This window comes from Lepidochelys olivacea (genome assembly GCF_965140295.1).
Source record: "Lepidochelys olivacea isolate rLepOli2 genome assembly, chromosome: 5".
Taxonomy (NCBI): domain Eukaryota; kingdom Metazoa; phylum Chordata; order Testudines; family Cheloniidae; genus Lepidochelys; species Lepidochelys olivacea.
The window spans coordinates 42,055,358-42,075,797 of record NC_140415.1 but is presented as its reverse complement, the minus strand read 5'-3'; the positions used below and the strand labels follow the sequence as shown (position 1 = coordinate 42,075,797).

Sequence of the window (20,440 nt, the reverse complement as noted above, 5' to 3'; positions counted from 1 at the left end):
CCTACTGCATTAACTACTTTTCTCATCAGCTCAGCACCAGTAACTTCCCTACTGAAGATTATCCACCATTTTGCTCTCTCACAGAGGGGAGCATATGCCTCAAAATAATTTATAACTGGAGGCATGGTGAGGTGAGAAATATCTCTGAGACTCATCCAGGCTGCTTTTGTTAACATATACTGTAGATGTTAGCAGCAGCAATAAAAAATGTCAGGTTGGAGATTCAGAGCTAGATTGCCTTGAAGGCACAGCACTGTATTGAGCAGGTGGCATGTGGAAGTACTGTGCTACAGCAGGAACCACAAGAAGAATTATTGATGGTTTCACGTGGTGATACGTGGTGTTGTACCTGCAGCAGGAGCTCTGCCAGTCTGTAAAAGGAACCAGTGTACACTCTTCCCATGTGCCCAGCCACACTACTGCCTTGTACTGTGAGTGTTGGGGAAATAGCTCCACCCTCCTGTGTCTCCCTATTGGAAGTTAGTGCCATTACTGATGCCAGATTGGAGTATTATTGTAATATTGATATTGTGGTAGTATGTAGAAGCCCTAACCAGGTAAGGGTCTTATTAGTTACCCAGCCACGTTGTGGATAGTCCCAGCAAAAGAGCTCAAGATGGGGGTTTGAAGATTTTTGCACACCTACAAGGGTCAGCCACAATAAAGTCCCTTAATATTATCTGGTCTTGACACCTCCATGAAGTAATTTAACTTAATGAGGCCCAGAAGATTAGAATTGTTAATATGTCAGAAACAAATTTTGCTGGTAAGAAAAAAAATTGAAAGAAAAAAACTCACCTTACACAATGGAAAAAATCAGTGTGTGTGTGTGTTTTAAAAATTAGTCCAGATTTCTTTTGGGAATACCTGCAAGAACTATTGTGGCTTGCTTTATGACATTTTCCCCCTCTACAAGACATAATACATACCTAGATTAAATGTCATTGTAGTTGCTCTCTGCTTGCATATTTTAATAGTATAACTAGTTGTTCTCAACTGCAGATTCTGCTACAGGAACAGAATTTGGGGATAAGGTATAAATTCAATGTTCCCATCTCTCGTACTGGCAGTGGAGACAATGAAGTTGGCTTTGCATGGAATCACTTGCCTTGGTCAGAATGTTCTGCCACTTGTGCTGGAGGTAAGACACATATCAGGCAATCAAGCTGAAGGGTCAGTTGAATTACAAAATATACATTGCCTCATATTTGTTTAGGTAACTAATTGAAAACATTTATTTCAGGTCTGCTTCAAGCCTTAATTTAGTGAAAGAAAGTTTATTTTGATTATCACATTGTATTTTGTTTATTTTCAACTTCATATAATTTGTACAGATTTGTTGATTAAATACAGTACTTCTTGGCACAGTGAGTGTCTGTCGGCTGGTGCTTCTCCTGAGACTCTCTTGAAGCTGGCATGCTAGCTTTTCACAGGAGCTTTCTTGATAAAAGACATCTGAAGTTTTAAGTAAGGAAATAAACAAGACTCAGAAGGCAAATATAAGGTATCTGTAACAAAGGGAAGAGGGATGTAGTTCATATGATCTTAGGCAGGCCCTCCTATCCTCCAACCACCAAAGTTAAGGATGCATACTGGCAGCTTTTCAGTAGTAGATATTTCACTACTGGATGATACTTCCCAGCCCATAGCAGTATCTGAGATCCATTGGCTATTGGCAGTGGTGGGGGATTTGTGGGTTGTCCCATGTGAGTTCATCATGGGTGCCTTTTGCCCACAATTTACTGTATTCCTAATCCTCCTCCCTCTAGTGGCCACCAATGCAATTCTTTACCTCTGGCTGGGAAAGCAGGACAGTTGGCTTCCTTCAAAGCCAACACCATTGCTGCTGCATGGACTGGTGAGTAGAAGTGCTGTGTGAGCAGCATCTTTCTTCTCTCTGGAGACTAAATTCATCGCCTCCACCACACACATCAGTTTCAGAAGACAAGAGAATAAGATTTTTAAATCCATCCCTGGACCTTGGTAGTGTATGTCCCTATATCAAGGGAAATGCTTCATTTTAATTTAAGGGTGACTAATGCTGGGAGGAGGGGGGAATTTTTTTTAAATTGAACTCAAATCCAAGTACTTAAGTTCCTTTTCTTGCTAATCAAGGTTTTTGTATTTAGAGCTTTCTCCCTCACAGTATCATTCTGCTAGATCCTGAGGTAGTTATTATTACTTGTTTATTGTTTACATTCCAACAGTATGCTCAGCATTGCACAGGACACAAAGAAAGCTACAGATCCTCTCCTGCTAACTAGAAAAATATTTGAGACAAAAATACACTGGGAGATCTAGAGGATGGTGCTAACGTACTGTCTTTTTTGTTGTTCATTTGTCATGGGGTTTTTTTGTTGCATAATAGGTGAGTGACAGAATTTTTAGTGATCTGCATTAGCATTTGTGAGTCTTGTAGAAGAATTAAGTTTTAAGGAGGAAGTTCAAAGAAAGAGGTAGAATACCTATCTCCTTAGGATAGAAAAGCAGTTCCAAGCATTAGGAGGCAGCAAGTGATGGCAAATCCCATGTTTATGACATAGTGAGTGAAATCCTGGCCCTACTGATGTCATTGGCAAAACTCCCATTGACTTCAGGAGGGCCAAGATTTCACTCCAGAGCCTTTTGTCATGGAAATGATTGTAATGTCACAAATTCATTACTATATGGGAGCAAGAGATTGGCTGTGAAGGAGCAGATCTTTGTTTAATTAATGATGCTAAAATATTAGTATTTAATCTGTAAACAATGTATGAAAAATTGAAAATTAAATGAATTTATTATGAATGTGAAAGTTTACCTTAACACAAAAGTCTCTTTTTAAGTAGTTAATGGTGACTACAACCAGACTCTTCTCTCTCCATTCTTTCAGTTTAATGTGAGAAAGTGCTGTAGTGACTGATTTTCTTGAAGAAAATGAGGACCCTGTTCAGGGAATAATTGTTTCACTGTAGCTATAATTCATATAGAAACTATCTGCTTTTCCATGTGAATTGTTTTTTACTGCAGTTTATGAAACACCTTTTGCTATACACCAATAGAAGACAGGGATACTCAATTAAAAAAAAGAGGCTGAATCAGGGAAAAAGAGAAGTGAGTGAGATATTGTAACTGAAAAAAATAGGCTGGAAAAAAAAGGAAGTATGGAAAAATCCTAGAAACACTATGTGGCTTTGGTTATTTTATAGCATTCATTGTCTCGTGCAACCTTAATTTGGCCTATTGTGTGTATTCGTTATAGTATAGTCTTTAATTAACATGATCTTGTGCCATTTTTTCCACAGGATTCTTTCCTCATTCAGTGTATAGGGTGGACAGTGCTCAGTTAACAAGCAGCTATTCAATATTTTGTTTTATCCTCATTGTTCAGTGTGTGGCCCTAGTCTTTTTTACTGCACACTATTCAAACCCTGTTATGATGACCAAATTATAAATTTCCTCATAGGCTTTTCTATGGCACTCATCACTATGGTACGTGAGTGATTCAAACCCATGAATTAATATTCACAAAAACCCCATGAGGAAAGGAGGAGGTATTATATCCATTTTAAAGATGGGGAGCTGAGGCACAGAGAGATTAAGGTCAAAAGTATCCTCTATTTCTGGGTTCCCAATTTGAGATGCCTAGGACCTGATTTTTCAGAGTACTTAGCATTATATTGCACTTTATATACTGAAGCACATGGACTTCAGTTGCAATTGTGTGTGCTCAGAACTTCTGCAAATTGGGCCCCAGGATCTCATGTTGGGCACCCAGAAAATGAAGGACACACAATTGGTGACCACCTCTGACTTGCCCAGCATCATATAGCAACTCTGTGGCAGAGGCAGGGATGGAATCCAATTCTCCAGGCCCCCCATTCAACTGTCTTAATCACAAGACCCTTCTTTCTGTTCCAGAAAGGAACCCTCTACCTAATTTACTACATACTTTCCAATCTCTGAATAAAGGAGGCAGGGGTCTTACAGACAACAGCCTGCTTTACAACACAACCCGAATTCATCCCCAGAGCAGATCCATCCTGTGTACTGAATAAGGCAGGCGTCCTGTGGAAAAAAGGCATGTGATGCTATAATTAAAGACCGTATCATCATGGATACACACAAGGGAGCTGAGTTATGGTTACAAAAGCTTTTATTCCCTCCACATTTGAATCAGACAGCTTCCTCCATTACATGGGTGCCAGAAGGGGATATCCTTGACAGCACAAGAGAGACAAGCTCCCTGGTCTCAGTTTCATTGCCTTGTCCTACCTTGGCCCAGAGCAACAGTGAAGGAGCGAACGGCAGGTGGGGGGGCCTCGGGAAGAAAGGAGTGAGTGGTGGGCAGGGAGGCATCAGGGGAAGGGGTGGAGAGGCGTGAGAGTGGGGGAGCCTTGAGAAAGGGAGGAAAGGTGACCAAGGCTTAAAGCCATCTTTACACTCCTCCAAGTCTGGGAGTATAAATTAGAACAGGGTGCTTTAATTTACACAAGCTGGTAACAGTCCCCTGTGGGCATTATGTAGCCAAGGATTGCTGGAGCACAAGGCGCTCCGGCCACACCTCCAGTATGCCCTGTATGCTAAAGCCGTGATTTTCAACCTGTGGTCCATGGACCCCAGGGGTTCCACAGACTATGTCTAAGATTTCCAAAGGAAATCTGCACCTCCATTTGAAATTTTGTAGGGGTCCACAAATTAAAATAGATTGAAAACCACTGTGCTAAAGGGGCTGGTATAGAGCTAACTCAGGGGTGGCCAACCTGAGCTTGAGAAGGAGCCAGAATTTACTAATGAACATTGCCAAGGAGACGCAGTAATATGTCAGCAGCCCCCCATCCACTACCCCCCTCCAGCTCCCAGCATGTCCCACCCACTGGCAGCCCCACCAGTCAGTGCCTCCCCTCTCTCCCCATGCCTCCTGGCCACCGCAATCAGCTGTTTCGCACTGCGCAGGAGGCTCTGGTGAGGCGGGGGAAGTAGCGAGGGCATGGCGGGCTCAGGGGCAGGGGAAGGGTGGAGTGGTGGCAGGACCTGGGGCAGAGCAGGGGGGTGAGCAGTGAGCATCCCACAGCACATTGGGAAGTTAGCATCTGTAGCTCCAGCCTCAGAGTCAGCGCCTATGCAAGGAGCCGCATATTACCTCTGAAGAGCCATATGCGGCTCTGGAGTCACAGGTTGGCCCCCCTGAGCTGACTGTATGCCAGCCAGGAATTATCCCATGCCAAGGGAATCTCCAGATGCCTTATGAGGGTGGCTTTCCAGAATGGTACAAAGGACCCAGAGTGGGTCCTGAGGTTATGGCCTATGAAATGTGTATACTTAACACCTATCATTCATAAATACTCCTAGGCGAAGGTTGCATGAATCATTTAAAGTTGAACTGGATAAAACACTAAAGGATATACTGTAGGAAACAATCTTGGAATACCTCTTACAACTTTTTTATTTCTAATTTTCCTCTTTGAATTGCTGCTGTGGTCCAAAACACTTGTTTGCTCGGTGACGTAGACAATGCTGCTGGTTAGAATAGATTACTTGGAGTCAAGAGTCTCAGCTCAGTGTGTTTAACCTTGGCAAATAATGCAACCTTCCCATTCATTAGGGTGGGTAGGGTGGGATGGCTTACGTGCTGTGAGATTCTAGAATGAAAGATGTTAAGGATTATGATTTTTTCAAGGATCTTAGAATCCAAAAACCAGGACGCAAACAGCAAAAATTAGTGAATAGAGGCTTTTCTGCTTATATTTATTCTAATATATACCATACAAATGGCCCATGTTCTATATGTGCTTTGATGTCATTCACCTTTTAGAAATTCCAGTCAAACCTTAGATAAAGGTGATTGTGTCTTTGTTATGATGGCCTCAGGTGTGGAACAAGCTCCTCTATGACGTCCATTTTAGCCCATTCATTACACAGTTAAATAACATCTTTGAACATTTTTATCAAGGGTTTTGTTGGTTTCATATTTAGAATTTTTCTGTGTAGTATTCTGTTTATCTTCTTTGGGACTAGTCCTTCAAACACTTTCTTTGTTGGGCAGGAAGTGCATCCTCTTTACCCATGTTGCTTGGTGCAGGAGTGACTGGATACACACATGAATTTTTGCAGCAGTTTTAAAAATTACCTCTATAATTCAGCTGCATGCATGTTCTGATTTCCTAATTTACTCACTATACCTTTGACAGTATAGTCCTAACGGGCTAAACCAAAGTCATAACAGTGAACTATTTCAGAGTTAAGCCTCAGCTACCACGCTTGTGGGACCTGTACATTACAAAAGATGTGTTGGAAGCTTTGTGTAAAACAGTAGGTAAGCACAAAATGACAAGTTGAAAATAGAGTTGCAGCCTCACCAAGACTCACTGGGATGGATTCTCATCTGGTGTAGGTTGTTATAGTTCCATAGACCTGTGACAGTTTGCCCCAACTGAGGATCTGCTCCACCATGTTCTTTCTTTACTTTATGATAGTAAAAAGAGATAGTGTCGTATAAGTATCCAAGATACTTAGGCTTGGTCTACACTACAGACTTATGTCAGTATAACTGTGTCATTCAGTGATGGGGAAAATCCACACCCCTGAATGTTAATGATGCTGTTATACTGACCAAACTCCTAGTGTAGACAGCACTATGTTGACAGGAGGGCTTCTCCCATCGACATAGCTACCACCTCTCATGGAGGTGGAGTACCTATGCCAATAGGAGAAACTCTCCCGTTGATGTAGGTAGTGTCTTCACTAAGTGCTGAGTGCTGTATATGTAGACAAGCCCTTACATTCTGTTTTTTCCATAAAGAAACATCCATTACAGTTTTAAATACACTCCATTTATGTAGCCTTTGGCTGCAACTGCATTAACAATTCAGTTATTCCTCCCACATATCCTTTCCCCCTGGACTGTGTTCCCTACCTTTCCCTCACCCAGAGAGAGTCACAATGTTGTGTTGTGCAAAGGAACTGACATTGACTAGTCAGCAACTTCTCTTCAGCACCACACCTGCCAGAACACCTCTCAGCCATGCAGATTTTAACTCTGGGAAACAACAGAAACTCAAACTGTTCTTGGAATAGGAAGGAGGGGCAAAATTTATCCTTGTTCCTTTTGATTTTTTTAGGGTGGAAGGCGACAGCATTCCACAGTTTTCCTGAAAATTGTTATTCATCAAGTCAATTGTTTTTAAATGTGCCCTTGTTTTAAGAGTAGAAACATATAATATGTATTATCTGGAAAGATTCTCTCTTCTTTCCTAAAGAAAAATTTAAAGCATCTTTCTAAATTTTAACTTTTCTTCTATGATTTTTGAAAATCAGCTACAATTCCAATATGTATATAGGGTTAGATATGAATAAAAAGATAAATAATTAGACAACCATTATGAACTTCTCATATTATATCTGCAAATATTTGAAACCCATTAAAGAGATGATATACAGTTAAATAGTTTATAAAGCAGTGGAATGAAAATCCCAGATTATTTCAATACAATGCAGTATGCATATTGCAAATCTACTTATAGTTAAACTCATCATATAGGTCCCAATTCATGAAAGTATCACTAGTCATGAGAGAACTTAAGCAGATACTTAACATTAATCATGTACTTAAGTCCCATTAAAGTCAGTGTTTCACTGTATCCGAGTCACTGAGATTTAAGCACATGATTAGAGTTAAGCACATGCTTAATAAGGCTAATGAAGAGTTTAGGGGTAGTGACAGGGTGGCTAATGGGAATGAGGACAAACAGCTTAATGGGACTAAATCAGGGAACCTAGATAATCTCCATCCAAGAATATTAAAGGAATTGGCACATGAAATTGCACGTCCAATAGCAAGGATTTTTAATGAATCTGTAAATTCAGGAGTTGTACCGTATGACTGGAGAATTGCTAATATAGTTCCTATTTTTAAGAAAGAGAAAAAAAGTGATCCAGGAAGGTACAGGCCTGTTACTTTGACCTCAGTTGTACGCAAGGTCTTGGAACAAATTTTGAAAGAGAAAGTAGTTAAGGACATAGAGGTTAACAGGAATTGGAATAAAATACAACATGATTTTACAAAAGGTAGATTGTGCCAGACAAACCAGATCTCTTTCTTTTAGAAGATAACTGATTTTTTAGACAAAGCAAATGCAGTCGATCTAATTTACCTGGATTTCAGTAAGGCATTTGATACAGATCCACATGGGAAATTATTAGTTAAATTGGAGAAGATGGGGATTAATATGAGAATTGCAAGGTGGTTAAGGGATTGGTTAAAGAGGAGACTACAACAGGTCATACTGAAAGGTGAACTGTCAGATTGCTAGTGGAGTTCCTCAGGGATCGGTCTTGGGACCAATCTTATTTAACCTTTTTATTACTGACCTTGGCACAAAAAGTGGGAGTGTGCTAATATAGAAGAGCACCATAATATCATAAAAGAAGATCTGAATGACCTTGTAAACTGGAGTAATAGAAATGGGATGAAATTTAACAGTGCAAAGTGCAAGGTCATGCATATAGGGACTAACAACAAGAATTTTTGCTATAAACTGAGGACATATCAGTTGGAAATGACAGAGGAGGAGAAAGAACTGGGTATATTGGGTGATCACAGGATGACTATGAAAAAGGCTAAGGCAGTCCTAGGATGCATCAGGTGAGGTATTTCCAGTAGAGACAGGGAAGAATTAGTACCATTATACAAGGCTCTGGTGAGACCTCATCAGGAATATTGTGTGCAATTCTGGTCTCCCGTGTTTAAGAAAGATGAATTCAAACTGGAAGAGGTGCAGAGAAGGGCTACTACGTTGATCCAAGGAATGGAAAACCTATCTTATGAGAGGAGACTCAAAGAGCTTAGCTTGTTTAGCTAACCAAAAGGAGGCTGAGGGGACTGCTGTCTATATATACATCAGAGGGATAAATACCAGGGAGGGAGAGGAGTTATTTAAGGTAAGCACCAATATGGAGACAAGAAAAATCTGAGATATTGAGAGCCCTGAATAATCAATATCAATATCTAATGATATGGAGACAAGAACAAATGGCTATAAATTGGCCATCAACAAGTTAAGGCTTGAAATTAGGCAAAGGTTGATGACCATCAGAGGAGTGAAGTTCTGGAACAGCCAGGGAGCACTGGAGGCAAAAAACCTAACTGGCTTCAAAACTGATCTGAATAAGTTTATGGAGGAGATGGTATGATGAGACTGCCTACAATCACATGTAGCTCATCTGTGACTGCCATTAGCAAATATTTCCAATGGCCAGTCATGGGACACTAGATGGGGAGGGCTCTAAGTTACTACAGAGAATTCTTTCCCAAGTGTCTGGTTGGTGGGTCTTGCCCACATGCTCAGGATCTAACTGATCACTGTATTTGGAGTTGGGAAGGAATTTTCTCCTAGGTCAAATTTACAGAGACCCTGGGGGTTTTCACCTTCCTCTGCAGCATGGGGCACAGGTCATTTGCAGGTTTAAACTAGCGTGAATGGTAGATTCTCTGTAACTTGAAGTCTTTAAACCATGATTTGAAGACTTCAGAAATTCAGCCAGAGGTTAGGGGTCTATTTCAGGAGTGGGTGGGGGAGGTTCTGTAGCCTGCAACATGGAGAAGGTTAGACTAGATGATCATGATGGTCCCTTCTGACCTTAAAGTCTATGAGTCTATGAACTGCTGTCCTGAATCGGGAACATAATGAGGTTGTTCTGTGAATGAAATTATTTCAGCTATAAGTTCTATTTTAATTGAATCCAATTACATACTATTTTCCAAATATACAGAGTGATACCAACAATTGGTATCATATGCAAACTATCCATAACCTACATATCCACAAATACAACCTTCAGGATATATATACAGCTGAACATGAATAAACATCAGGAAATTTCAGGGCAATTTGAGCAGAGGCCAAAGTCAATCAGTGTGCATTGAAAATCTGAGAGCCCTGAATAATCAATATCTAATGCTCTCAATATCTAATGCTTATGGGCACTGTGACCTGAACCTGGGTCTTCTATATCCCAGGTAAGTGCCTTAAGAATTGGGCTATAGTGTCAGTCTTGCTCTGGCCTACTGAATATTTAGTTATACAAAATGGAACAACTCCAACAAGAGATATTTACTGAGCCAGAGAGAAAGTCTGACTCTATAGCCCAGTGGTTAAATCACTAACCTGTGATATGGGAGTTCTAGGACAGAATTTCTGGTCAAAATATAGGAGTGAGAGACAACCCCTCCAGAAAAAGCCAGGTCTCCCATATCCCAGGTGAATGCCCTAATCACTGAGCTGTAAAGTTAGTCTCTCTGCCTGGCCCAATGAATATTTAATGACTTATACAAAATGGAAGAGCTTTGGTAGGAGACATTACTGAGACAGAGAGAGACCATGTCTGTCAGCCTAGTGGCTGCCTGATTCAGGGTAGGGAGTTGAAGGTGAGTTTCCCACATCCCAAGTAAATACCCTATCCACCAGGCTATTGGCTATTCTGGAACAATGCTGTCTCACACACTCACATATTTTGACCAGCAATTTCATTCTGGATCTGATAAACTTTTCCTGACAAAGTTTAGTCAAATCTGGAATGTTATGTTCCCTATGAAAAGTTTTGATGTTGATGAATCAGCATTTTCTAATGAAACATGTTTCATTGAAAATTTCCCGACCAGCTTCACTTCACCCAGTATTTTCTGCATCAAGTCCAGTAGATAGTGTTGGAACAGTTCAGTAAATAGGAAAGAACAAAACTCAGAAGATTTGGTTGCTGAGAGGAAAAAGTGTTTATCTGAATCTTATCTGAGCTATTCACACCTATTGAGTTTCAAAACTGTGATGGAAATGTCACAAGAAATGGATTCTAATTATATTTCTGGCACTTCTTATTTCCCTTCTATCTGGACCAGAAGGTGCAGAGCATAAAAACAAAAAATTACAGGCGAAATGAAGAAGCTATCTAAACTTTTTTAAGGCTCAAGTTTTCAGTTTTTGAGTTTTGGGCAAAAGATTCTTATTTTGAACAAATTGGTTCATACATACTTCAAGTAACCTTTCAAGTACTGTAATTTGCTCTGTATTCATAATGCTAAATTCTGCTCTGATTTACAATCTGTGCATTTGTATTGATTTCAATAGGTTATGAAACAGGGCAGAATTTGGACCATATTTTGTATCAGAGTCTTCTCTGCACCGTGCCTCATTATGTTATTCACCATAACCTTAGTATAAAAATTCCCTCTATTTACAACCCTGTTCTTCCTGTTTGTCTTCTTTCTCTTTGTTTACCCATCCTGTTTTTCAGAAAGCTTTTTAATAAATGTAAATGTCTCATTAAATGTAATTTATTCAGTACTCTCTTTCTCTCTGAATCCTCAGTATAAATTCCTAAGGAGTTCTTTATTTTTTTCCTGGAAATTATTAACAGATACTGTATCAAATCTGAGATTTATTTTTATATCCTCCTGAATTTAGCCAAAGACAGGGTATGAGCAGGGAAGCCCCTGACTAGCAGTTAGAGACTATGGTAGCAGCCCCACCTAGATGTAGGGGACAGGAGATCCGATGCCCTCCCACAGCAGTGGTTTATGACCCAGGGATCCTCTTGGGCACTGTAAGGAAACCGTCTGCTACCTGCAGTGCACCTAACATCCTCCCCTGGGTCTCTTCCTACCGCTCTGTCCCTCTGGATGTATCATGGCTTGTGATTGGCCCTTATGACCCAGCTCATGGGCCTCTCAAGGCTAGGAAGTTCCAGCTTCATGCAGCAGTCACCCTCATGAGGCTACCCTCCTGGCATAGTCCCTTTGAAGCAGGGAATGTAGCTCCATCTCTCTCTGCTTACCACCCTCCTCTGCTGAAGAGATTCCCTTTTAACCCCCTCCATCAAATGGCCTCCTGGGTTGGGGCTTCCTGGGCCCAGAGTTGTCCCTGCACTCCTGTCTCTCCAATCTCTCCATCACACAGGACCAGTGGGCTTATTATCTGTTCATAAAAACTTGCCTAATTCCAGCCAATTCTTTCCTTTTTGTTTGAGTCAAGTGATTCATATACAGGAAGAGCAATAGTTGGTTCCCTTGGTATTTAATGTCCCCCTTGACCTTTCCTTCTCTCAGGGATTGTCTATACTTACTCGATGCAGCAGTGTCGATTTAGTGGGTCTGGTGAAGACCTGCTAAGTTGATGGCAGACTGCTCTCCCATAGACTCCTGTACTCCAGCTCCCCGAGAAGAGTGTAAGGTAAGTCAGTGGGAGAATGTCTCCCATTGACACAGCACAGTGTAGACACTGTGGTGAGTAGATCTAGCTATGTCGACTTTGTTAAAAGAAAAGGAGTACTTGTGGCACCTTAGAATCAGTTATTCACGTAACTGAAGTAGCGTAACTTAGGTCAATTTACTGCGGTAGTGTAGACAAAGCCTCAGAAAGTGCTCTTAGTCTTTGAAATCCAAGAGAGTGGCTACATTATTACTCTAAATATTGTCACAGCTCTTCAACCTGTTTTTTTCCATTTTCTTTTTGTACTTTAAATTCAACATTTTCTGTAAAAAAAAAAAAAAAAAAAAAAGAGGGTTTCCCTTCAAATTTGAACTCATAATCTTTAGGTTATTTTTTTCCTTATATGGGCTATTCCCACACAGCAGGTAGGAGACTCTGCAATATTGCTTTTGTGATGGGGAACCTTATGTAAAACTCAGTTACATGTATTCTTTCCTAGTTAACTTCCTTGTTGGTTGTCCCTCAATAACTATTCTAGTTGCTGTGTAAAAATTTTTGTAAAGGAGAGCTAAACTTTATCACCTTGCTTTGTTACATGTTATATGTTAAAGCTTGCTCTCAATCCCTAGTAAAGATTCTGAACTCAGAAAAGAAAAGGAGAAATTCATATGTCTTCTGATTATGGACATTGTTTGGCACACATTAAAATCCATTACATAATAACATTTGTAATTAAAAACCTTATAGATGAAAATACATAGCTGGTCTAAGACTGTGCAACAGATACCACTTCATAGATCATCCCCTTGAACTTTTACTGCTATACTCTATTACCACTCAAAGTACACTAACTCTATTGGTTAGATGTACTTGCAAATATTTCCATTTGTGGTTGTGCACCCAGCACAATGAGGCCCTGTAAACTTGTAGGCAGATTTACCAGCTGGGGAAGTCCAAATAACATCCAAACATATTAGGGAGGCACTCAGATACTATGGTAATGAGAGCCAGTTAAGTATCATAATAGATAAAGACAAAAATACAGGAGAACACTGGAGAACTGAACAGCAGAATGTGGGGTACACAACTAGACAATGCAAGTTTATACAGAGAGAGAAGAATAGAAGAGGATAGAACAGAGGGAACTGAGAGTATTCATCATCCAGGATTTGCTACGTGTGCTGAGCATTGGTTTTTATTTCAAGCATTTCTTTGCAGCTCACCACAAGCTCTTTTTTCATATGGCATATGAAATTTTTAGTCAACGTACTGTGATAAATAAATTGATTGTTGGCTGCTTCCTTTGCTAAATGACTGGTGACCACTATGTTTTTATTACATGCCCTCAGCAGAACAGTAAAATTGTCTCTGAACAAATAAAACATACATTTTCTTTGCTGAGGGCAAGTATGTTTGGCTCTGTGAAGAATATCTTGTAATCTGATGAGAGAGCTCAAAAACTACGTCTAGATTAACCAGCATACAATAGTTTTAGTGATGCAAAATTCACCATGTATTGGTAGTGGCATCTTTATAATTAACCATTGCAATTGCAAACCACAATTTTTTGGCTCTTCAAAATAGATATAGCATCTACATTCCTGTAATTTTAATTTAAGAATAAAAGGTGCCCTGTGTAATTTAAAATTTGGCCACTGAAAGTCATGCAGACTATTTGGAATTGAAATCCGCAAAACCTCTGCAAATCTCCAGGGAATATGGTCAATAAACTACTAGAGTTTTGTTTTCTATTAGACTTGCACCGACCAGTTATGAGGACATTTTATGTCTTTTTTTATAAACTATAAATCTGTATATTTGAAAGCACAGTGTTTCTGTCTAACTGTTTGTAATTCTTCCCCTAAGGGTTTAAATGAATCTGTTTAGCAATGTTTTTCAGATTATTTTAAGAGAAGTAATATACTCAGGGAAGAGTTGATAATTTAAAGAGATTTCTCAGGGCCCATAGAGCTAAACTAGACTTGTCTGTTGCTTAAGTTTACTATTTCTAGCTTTCTCCCATTGTTTTTGCAGTTAAAAGTTAAAAGCTGAATTTTGTTTAACAGAGAGCAAATTTTTAATAGTACGGTAGTTAGGTGGCAATGCTTAAAAAGTGTCCCTAATCCATACCTTTATTCTTCATTCATAAAGTAAATTCTGTAGTGCAAGGTGTTACAGAATAGCATATTTCAAACTGGATCAGCTTATGTTTTCGCTAGCAAGTCTTCATCTGGATCATCTGCTTGGAATGGACTAAAGAGTCTTCGTTATGTGGATAGTGATGAGTGATATCTTGTTTGGTTTATGAAACATTACCTATATAGGACTAAAGAACACTGGTGATATAAAAGTGAATTGAAAGCTGAGCACAGTAAGGCTTTGTGTTTATAGTGTTTTAAAGTGCTTTTCTACTAAACAATTCTTCAGAAATGAATTTCACATACTTGCCAAGTTTGGGCTATACAGAGATGTATGTAATGCAGGAAGGAAATTCGGAGCAGATGATTGGTCTTCAGTGAGAATTAATATTAATATTTAAAAAAACATATCTTTATTTAGTAAAACTGATAGCAATATGAGTTTACCATTAAAAAGTTTTCATGCTAGTTTTCAAAAATATTTTAAAATTCTCTTTTAAAATTATGACGTTTGTGAAAAATGTCATCTGCACAGCATCACCCTCTATCCTTGAGAACTAGGTACGATTGAAATTGAAAGGACTGAATGATTAGGCACTGTCTTTAAAGTGGTATGAAAAAAGGGGGAGGGGGTCTGTCGTAATCTCAACCAAAATAATTTTTCATGCACTTGATACAGAAAATTGGCAATTTTTGTATGCATATATTACATAAGAATCATATTCAGTTTTAGTTTATGAAACTATTATGCCTCTGTGATACCTTTTGGGGTGCCACTTGGAACTGAGATATCACTGAGCCCGCCTGTCCCACCACTTGGGTTTCCCTTACTCTGTGCTGCTGTGACAGGCTCTCAAGCCCCTTTCCAGCAACACAGAGGTAGAAACACACCCAGCTGCAGCTATATTCACACAGATGCTGAGATCAGCTCTGGATGAGAGAGCTCAGCTAAGGGGTTGCCCAGCACTCAAATGCATACCCCCTCTCGAGTGTAAACACAAAATTGTATCGTCTTGTGCTGCACACAGAACTATATAGTGTAAGCTCATAAAATTCATCCTCTCCCTCAGTGTGGAGAGAAACATGCAACAGCTTTCTGCCCCAAGTATGAGTTTCACACTGGTTTTAGAGACAAAACAAAATGAATTTATTAACTACAAAAGATAGATTTTAAGTGATTATAAGTGATAGCAAACAGATCAAAACATGTTACCTTAGTAAATAATCAAAATCCGCAAACTGATCTGAACACACTAGATAGGTAAGATATAAATTAGCAAATTCTCACCCTGAGTGATAAACAGGCTGGCAGATTCTTAAGGCAAAAGTTGTCTTGGCTTTTCCAGGTTTTCATACACAGGCTAAAAATCCTTCCAGCCTGGGACCATCCCTTCCCACAGTGCAGTCTTTGTTCCTCAGGTGTTTCCAGGCGTGTTGTTGTAGGGAGAGTGAGGGCCCCCATTATGTCATTTTCCCCCTTTTATATCTTCTCCCCACTTGCTGGAAAGCTCTTTTGCTGTGACCTGGGTGAAACAGTTCCCATTGTATAGTGCTATCTCTGAGAGGTTTCAATTGTACACAGTTCCTGGGGTAATCCTTGTGCTTATATGCATTTCCTCCATAAGCCATTAACATTGTTTGGCCTTTTTACTGTCATACCTGAAAGGCTGCTTGCGGGTGTTTTCAACCTCATGACATGTTTCAGTAACACATACATAGCCAAACTTCATAACTTCACATACAATGACAGCACATACAATCCAATGAGATATTACTGTCTAGCACATCAAGACTTTTAGAATGACACATCACAAGGCATACTTTGTACAAGGCATATCCTAAGTACATGACAGTGGTGAATATTGGGGTGTCAGGGTGTCACAACCACTTTACTGTTTGTTGTTATTAAATGAAGCAAAAGGCCTCATAAAATCAATAAAATAAAATATATCCTGTGAGTTTAAGGGATCCTGGGAAGTTCAGTGAGATTCGGTGGGTTTGGGGGTCTCTTTGGGAGTTTGGTGCTGGGGTGCAGTGAGATTCAGTGGGATTGGGGGGGTCTCTCTGGCATTTAGGGGAGCAGTGACATTTGGTGGGGTTTAGGGTCTCCAGGGTTTAAGGTGTCTGGGATTTGAGTAGGTATCTCTAGGATCTGGGGTCTCTCTGGGTCTAGGAGTCAGAGAATGCAATGACATTCTGTGGAGTTGGGGATTTCTCTGGGACCTGGGAGTACAGAGACTGAGTGGGGTTTGGGGTCTGTCTGGGAGGCACAGTGTGACCTTGGGGCTGGAGCCAGGGATAATCCCATCCCTGCTTCTCTCCACCTCAGTCCATCCTGGTTGGCCCAACTCAGGATCCTGTCCCTGAAAGGTGCTCTGAAGCCAGCAAGGAAGAGTCATTGCCTCCTGTGGCTCATCCTGTACTTTCCACAGCCTTTAGGCAGTGGAGCCAGGACTGGAGATCTCTCTAGGGATACAGGTAGGAGGGTGCAGTGTGATTCAGTGGTGCTAGAGGTCTCTCAGGGATCACCCAGCTGTGTTTACTGCCTTGCCAGTGGTGGAGATGCACCCTCACCCTGTTCTCTGCCAGAGGGTGGGAGGATGCTACTGGGCCTGACTGGCTGTCTGTTTGTGAGCTGGGAGTAAAGAAGTAAACAGAGCCAGGTGGGGTGGTGGCAGAGTCCTTCCCCTGCAAGTATGATAGACAGGCAGATGGGCCAATGATTGGATGGTGCCTGTGTCAATGGAGGAGCAAAGCCTTGAGCTAAGAGAAGCAGAAGCCCAAGGAGTTGTAGATGCAGCAGCTTTGGTAAAAGATCTTCACCCCTCAACCTGGCTCATTCTTTAAAAAAAATTTCCTGAGTCTGTGACCTCTTGTGCTCCTCCACCCCCCCATGAAACTTTAATCACTGATTGGGTGTCATCCACAGCTGATGAGCACCATGGTGCACAAATTCTGTGTTAACAAATTACTCAGCAAGAAAGAGGACTATTAGCATTAGTGCTTGGGTTGGTGTTATGAAACATGAGGCTCCCTGTGGTGGGAGTTAAGTGGAGGAGTGCAGGAGAAGTGCTCCTTCTGCTCAGGTGAGAATCTTGGGAGATTTGATTTCAATTGTGCATCTCTATTGTTCATATGTTGTATTTTAATGATTTAATATTTTAGTTAGAAAATACAGAGATTTCAAGTGAATCACTTTGCTTGCAGCTGAGCCCTTCAAACCTCAAGATCTTTTACTTAACTGTCAGGAATTGAGAGAAGAAAAGGAGTACTTATGGCACCTTAGAGACTAACAAATTTATTTGAGCATAAGCTTTTGTGAGCTACAGCTCACTTCATCGGATGCATTCAGTGGAAAATGTTAGTCTTTTCTTTTTGCGAATACAGACTAACATGGCTGCTACTCTGAAACCAGGAATTGAGAGAGTGAGAGTTGAGGAGATTAAGCTAATAATCATTTTCTTCCATCTCTCTTATGATAGTTGAGATTTCTTGATCCCTATAAAATAGTCAGAATCATATATGCGGACGTGAAAAAGGCTAACACAATCCTAGGATGCATCAGGCAAGATATTTCCAGTAGAGACAGGAAAATATTATTATCATTATACAAGGACTGGTGAGACCTCATCTGGAATACTGTGTGCAGTTCTATGTTTAAGAAAGATGAATTCAAAGTGGAAGCAGGGCAGAGTAGGGCTACTAGGATGATCAGAGGAATGCAGAATCTACTTTACGAGAGGAGACTTAAGGAGCTTGGCTTGTTTAGCCTAACCAAATGAAGGCTGAGGAGAGATATGATTGCTCTTTATAAATACATCAAAGGGATAAAGACCAGGGAGGGAGAGGAGTTTTTTAAGCAAAGGGCTAGTGTTGGCACAAGAACAAATGGATATAATCTGGCTATCAAGAAGTTTAGGCTTGAAATTAGACAAAGATTTCTAACCATCAGGGGAATGAAGATCTGGAATAGCCTTATGTAAGCAGTGTCAGGATGAGCTCCACCCTGACATCTGGTGGTGAGGTGTGGCAAGTTGTGGAAAAGAACTTCAGGGGCCGATCTCATTTGCATAGGCACACCCACCACGCCTAGAATGAGACCATAGCTGCCCAAATGGTCACTTTGGCTGCTGTGGGATCCCCAGTGTCTCTGTTATTGGGGCAGGAAGAATAAATTGTTATTACCCTGATTATGGGAACTGTGCTTGGAACTGTACGTGGCCTTTTGTTATGATGGAGGGATTCACCATCAACTAAGTAGCACTCGCTAGGCAAGGGTCATGGGTTCCAAAACTGTGTGAATGGAGAGAGGCTGGGGACAAGTAGTAGTACTTGGTGGCATGGGCCCCTTGGTGAGGGCCTTACATGCTGATTGCACTTCCTCCTCTCTCCACTGTGGAATATCAGAGCTAATTTTGATTTCATTAGAAGTCTAGTTATAGGCTGCTGAGCTGACTTTGGGCTGACAGTGCACCAGCACTGGGGCTCCCCTGCTACAAGCTGAATTCACCTAAGAGCTGAAATCACTGAGTGTTGTGTTAAGTAGTGGGGGAGCCTGAAGATATATTGTGGAGCAGTTTGCGGGACGGCTGGTGAAGCAGTTCGACGCGGAGCAGTGTGTGGATGGCAGGAGCTGCTTGTGGGCCGTGGAGCTGAGTTTGTGGGGCAGCTGAGCGAAGGAGTTCGTGGGGCGGCTGACGGAGCGGAGCGCAGCTGAGCGAAGGAGTTCGTGGGGCGGCTGGCGGAGCGCCGCTATGGAGCTATGGGGCGGTCAGCTTCAGATCACGTAAGGTGCCTCTTACCCCCGTCCCATTTCCACCCAGGTTGGGAGGTAAAGCTCCGCCGATAAACTTTCGAACTCTGGGGCTGCCCTGACCAGAGACAGAGACTTTTGGGGCATTGGACTTTTGGGGTTGCTGGACTCAAGAACCAAAGGGAAAAGGGCATGCCCCAATTTGTCTGGGGTGGGGTTGTTTTTGCTCATGGGTTGTGTTATGAATCCTGTTGGGGGTGTTTCCCCAACATAATGCCACATTGTTTCTCTCTGTTATTAAAAGACTTTTGCTACACTCAGACTATGTGCTTGCGAGAGGGGAAGTATTGCCTCTTGGAGGCGCCCAGCGGGGGTGGTATATATTTTTCCCAGGTCACTGGGTGGGGGCTCGAGCCGGTTTGCATTGTGTTATTGGAATGGAACCCCTAGATATTGAACCCGGCCCTTGTTGCTGCCAACTCTGACGGGCAGAAGGGTTACATTTACAAGGAGAATATTGGGGGCAAAACAACCTAACTTGTTCTAAGACCAAGCTTGATAAATTTATGAAGAGGATGATATTACCTGCAAGGGAATATGGCCCATCCTTCTCTGCTATAAGTAAATATTTCCAATGGCTGGAGATGGGACACTAGATGGGCAGGGCTCTGAGTTACTACAGAGAATTCTTTCCCAGGTGTCTGACTGGTGCATCTCACCCAGTGCTGAGGGTCTAATCAATTGCCTTATCTGAGGCTGGGAGGGAATTTTCCACCAGGTCAGATTGGCAGAGACCCTGGGAGGTTTTCATCCTTCTCTGCAACATGGGTCACTTGCTAGTTTAAATCATGATCTGAAGATTTCATTAATTCAGCCAGAGATTATGAGTGTATTATATGAGTGGGTGGGTGAGGTTCTGTACCTGCGATGTGCACGAGATCAGACTATATGATCACAATGGTCCCTTCTAGCCTTAAAGTCTATGTATCATAGAATCATAGAATATCAGGGTTGGAAGGTAGGTCAGTAGGTCATCTAGTTCAACCCCCTGCTCAAAAGCAGGACCCATGAGCAGTATCTGTAGGAGCACTCTTGTTATTGTTGTTATAGTTTCCAGGAGAATTAGATATAAGTTCTTCAGTACTAGAATGATGGAGTTGAAGACCAAAAAGCTGGGGTTTAAGAGATGCTTGTCATGCCTAGCTGTATTCTTGGCATCAGACACACAAGCTAGATCTCTGGCATGCTTGCAGAATGCTCATTCACCATCAAAATATTATATTTGCTTAACTCTCACAGTGCAAGCAAAGAAGGAGAGGAATAATAGGCCTCAGATAATTTTAATCCAAGAAGCTTTGTTAGTAAAG

General features: G+C 41.2%; 1 protein-coding gene across 3 annotated transcripts in view; it reads left to right on the top strand.

Annotated features, from left to right (window-relative positions):
* ADAMTS6 (ADAM metallopeptidase with thrombospondin type 1 motif 6) overlaps positions 1–20,440 on the top strand; it is a gene marked incomplete at its 5' end in the record, with an annotated part of 323,894 nt that overhangs the window by 246,671 nt on the left and 56,783 nt on the right. For all 3 annotated transcript variants that reach the window (XM_084627958.1, XM_084627957.1, XM_084627956.1), the window contains one exon: positions 1,003–1,141. In XM_084627958.1, coding sequence (XP_084484084.1) covers positions 1,003–1,141 — 139 coding nt within the window. The remainder of the gene's footprint in view (positions 1–1,002; positions 1,142–20,440) is intronic.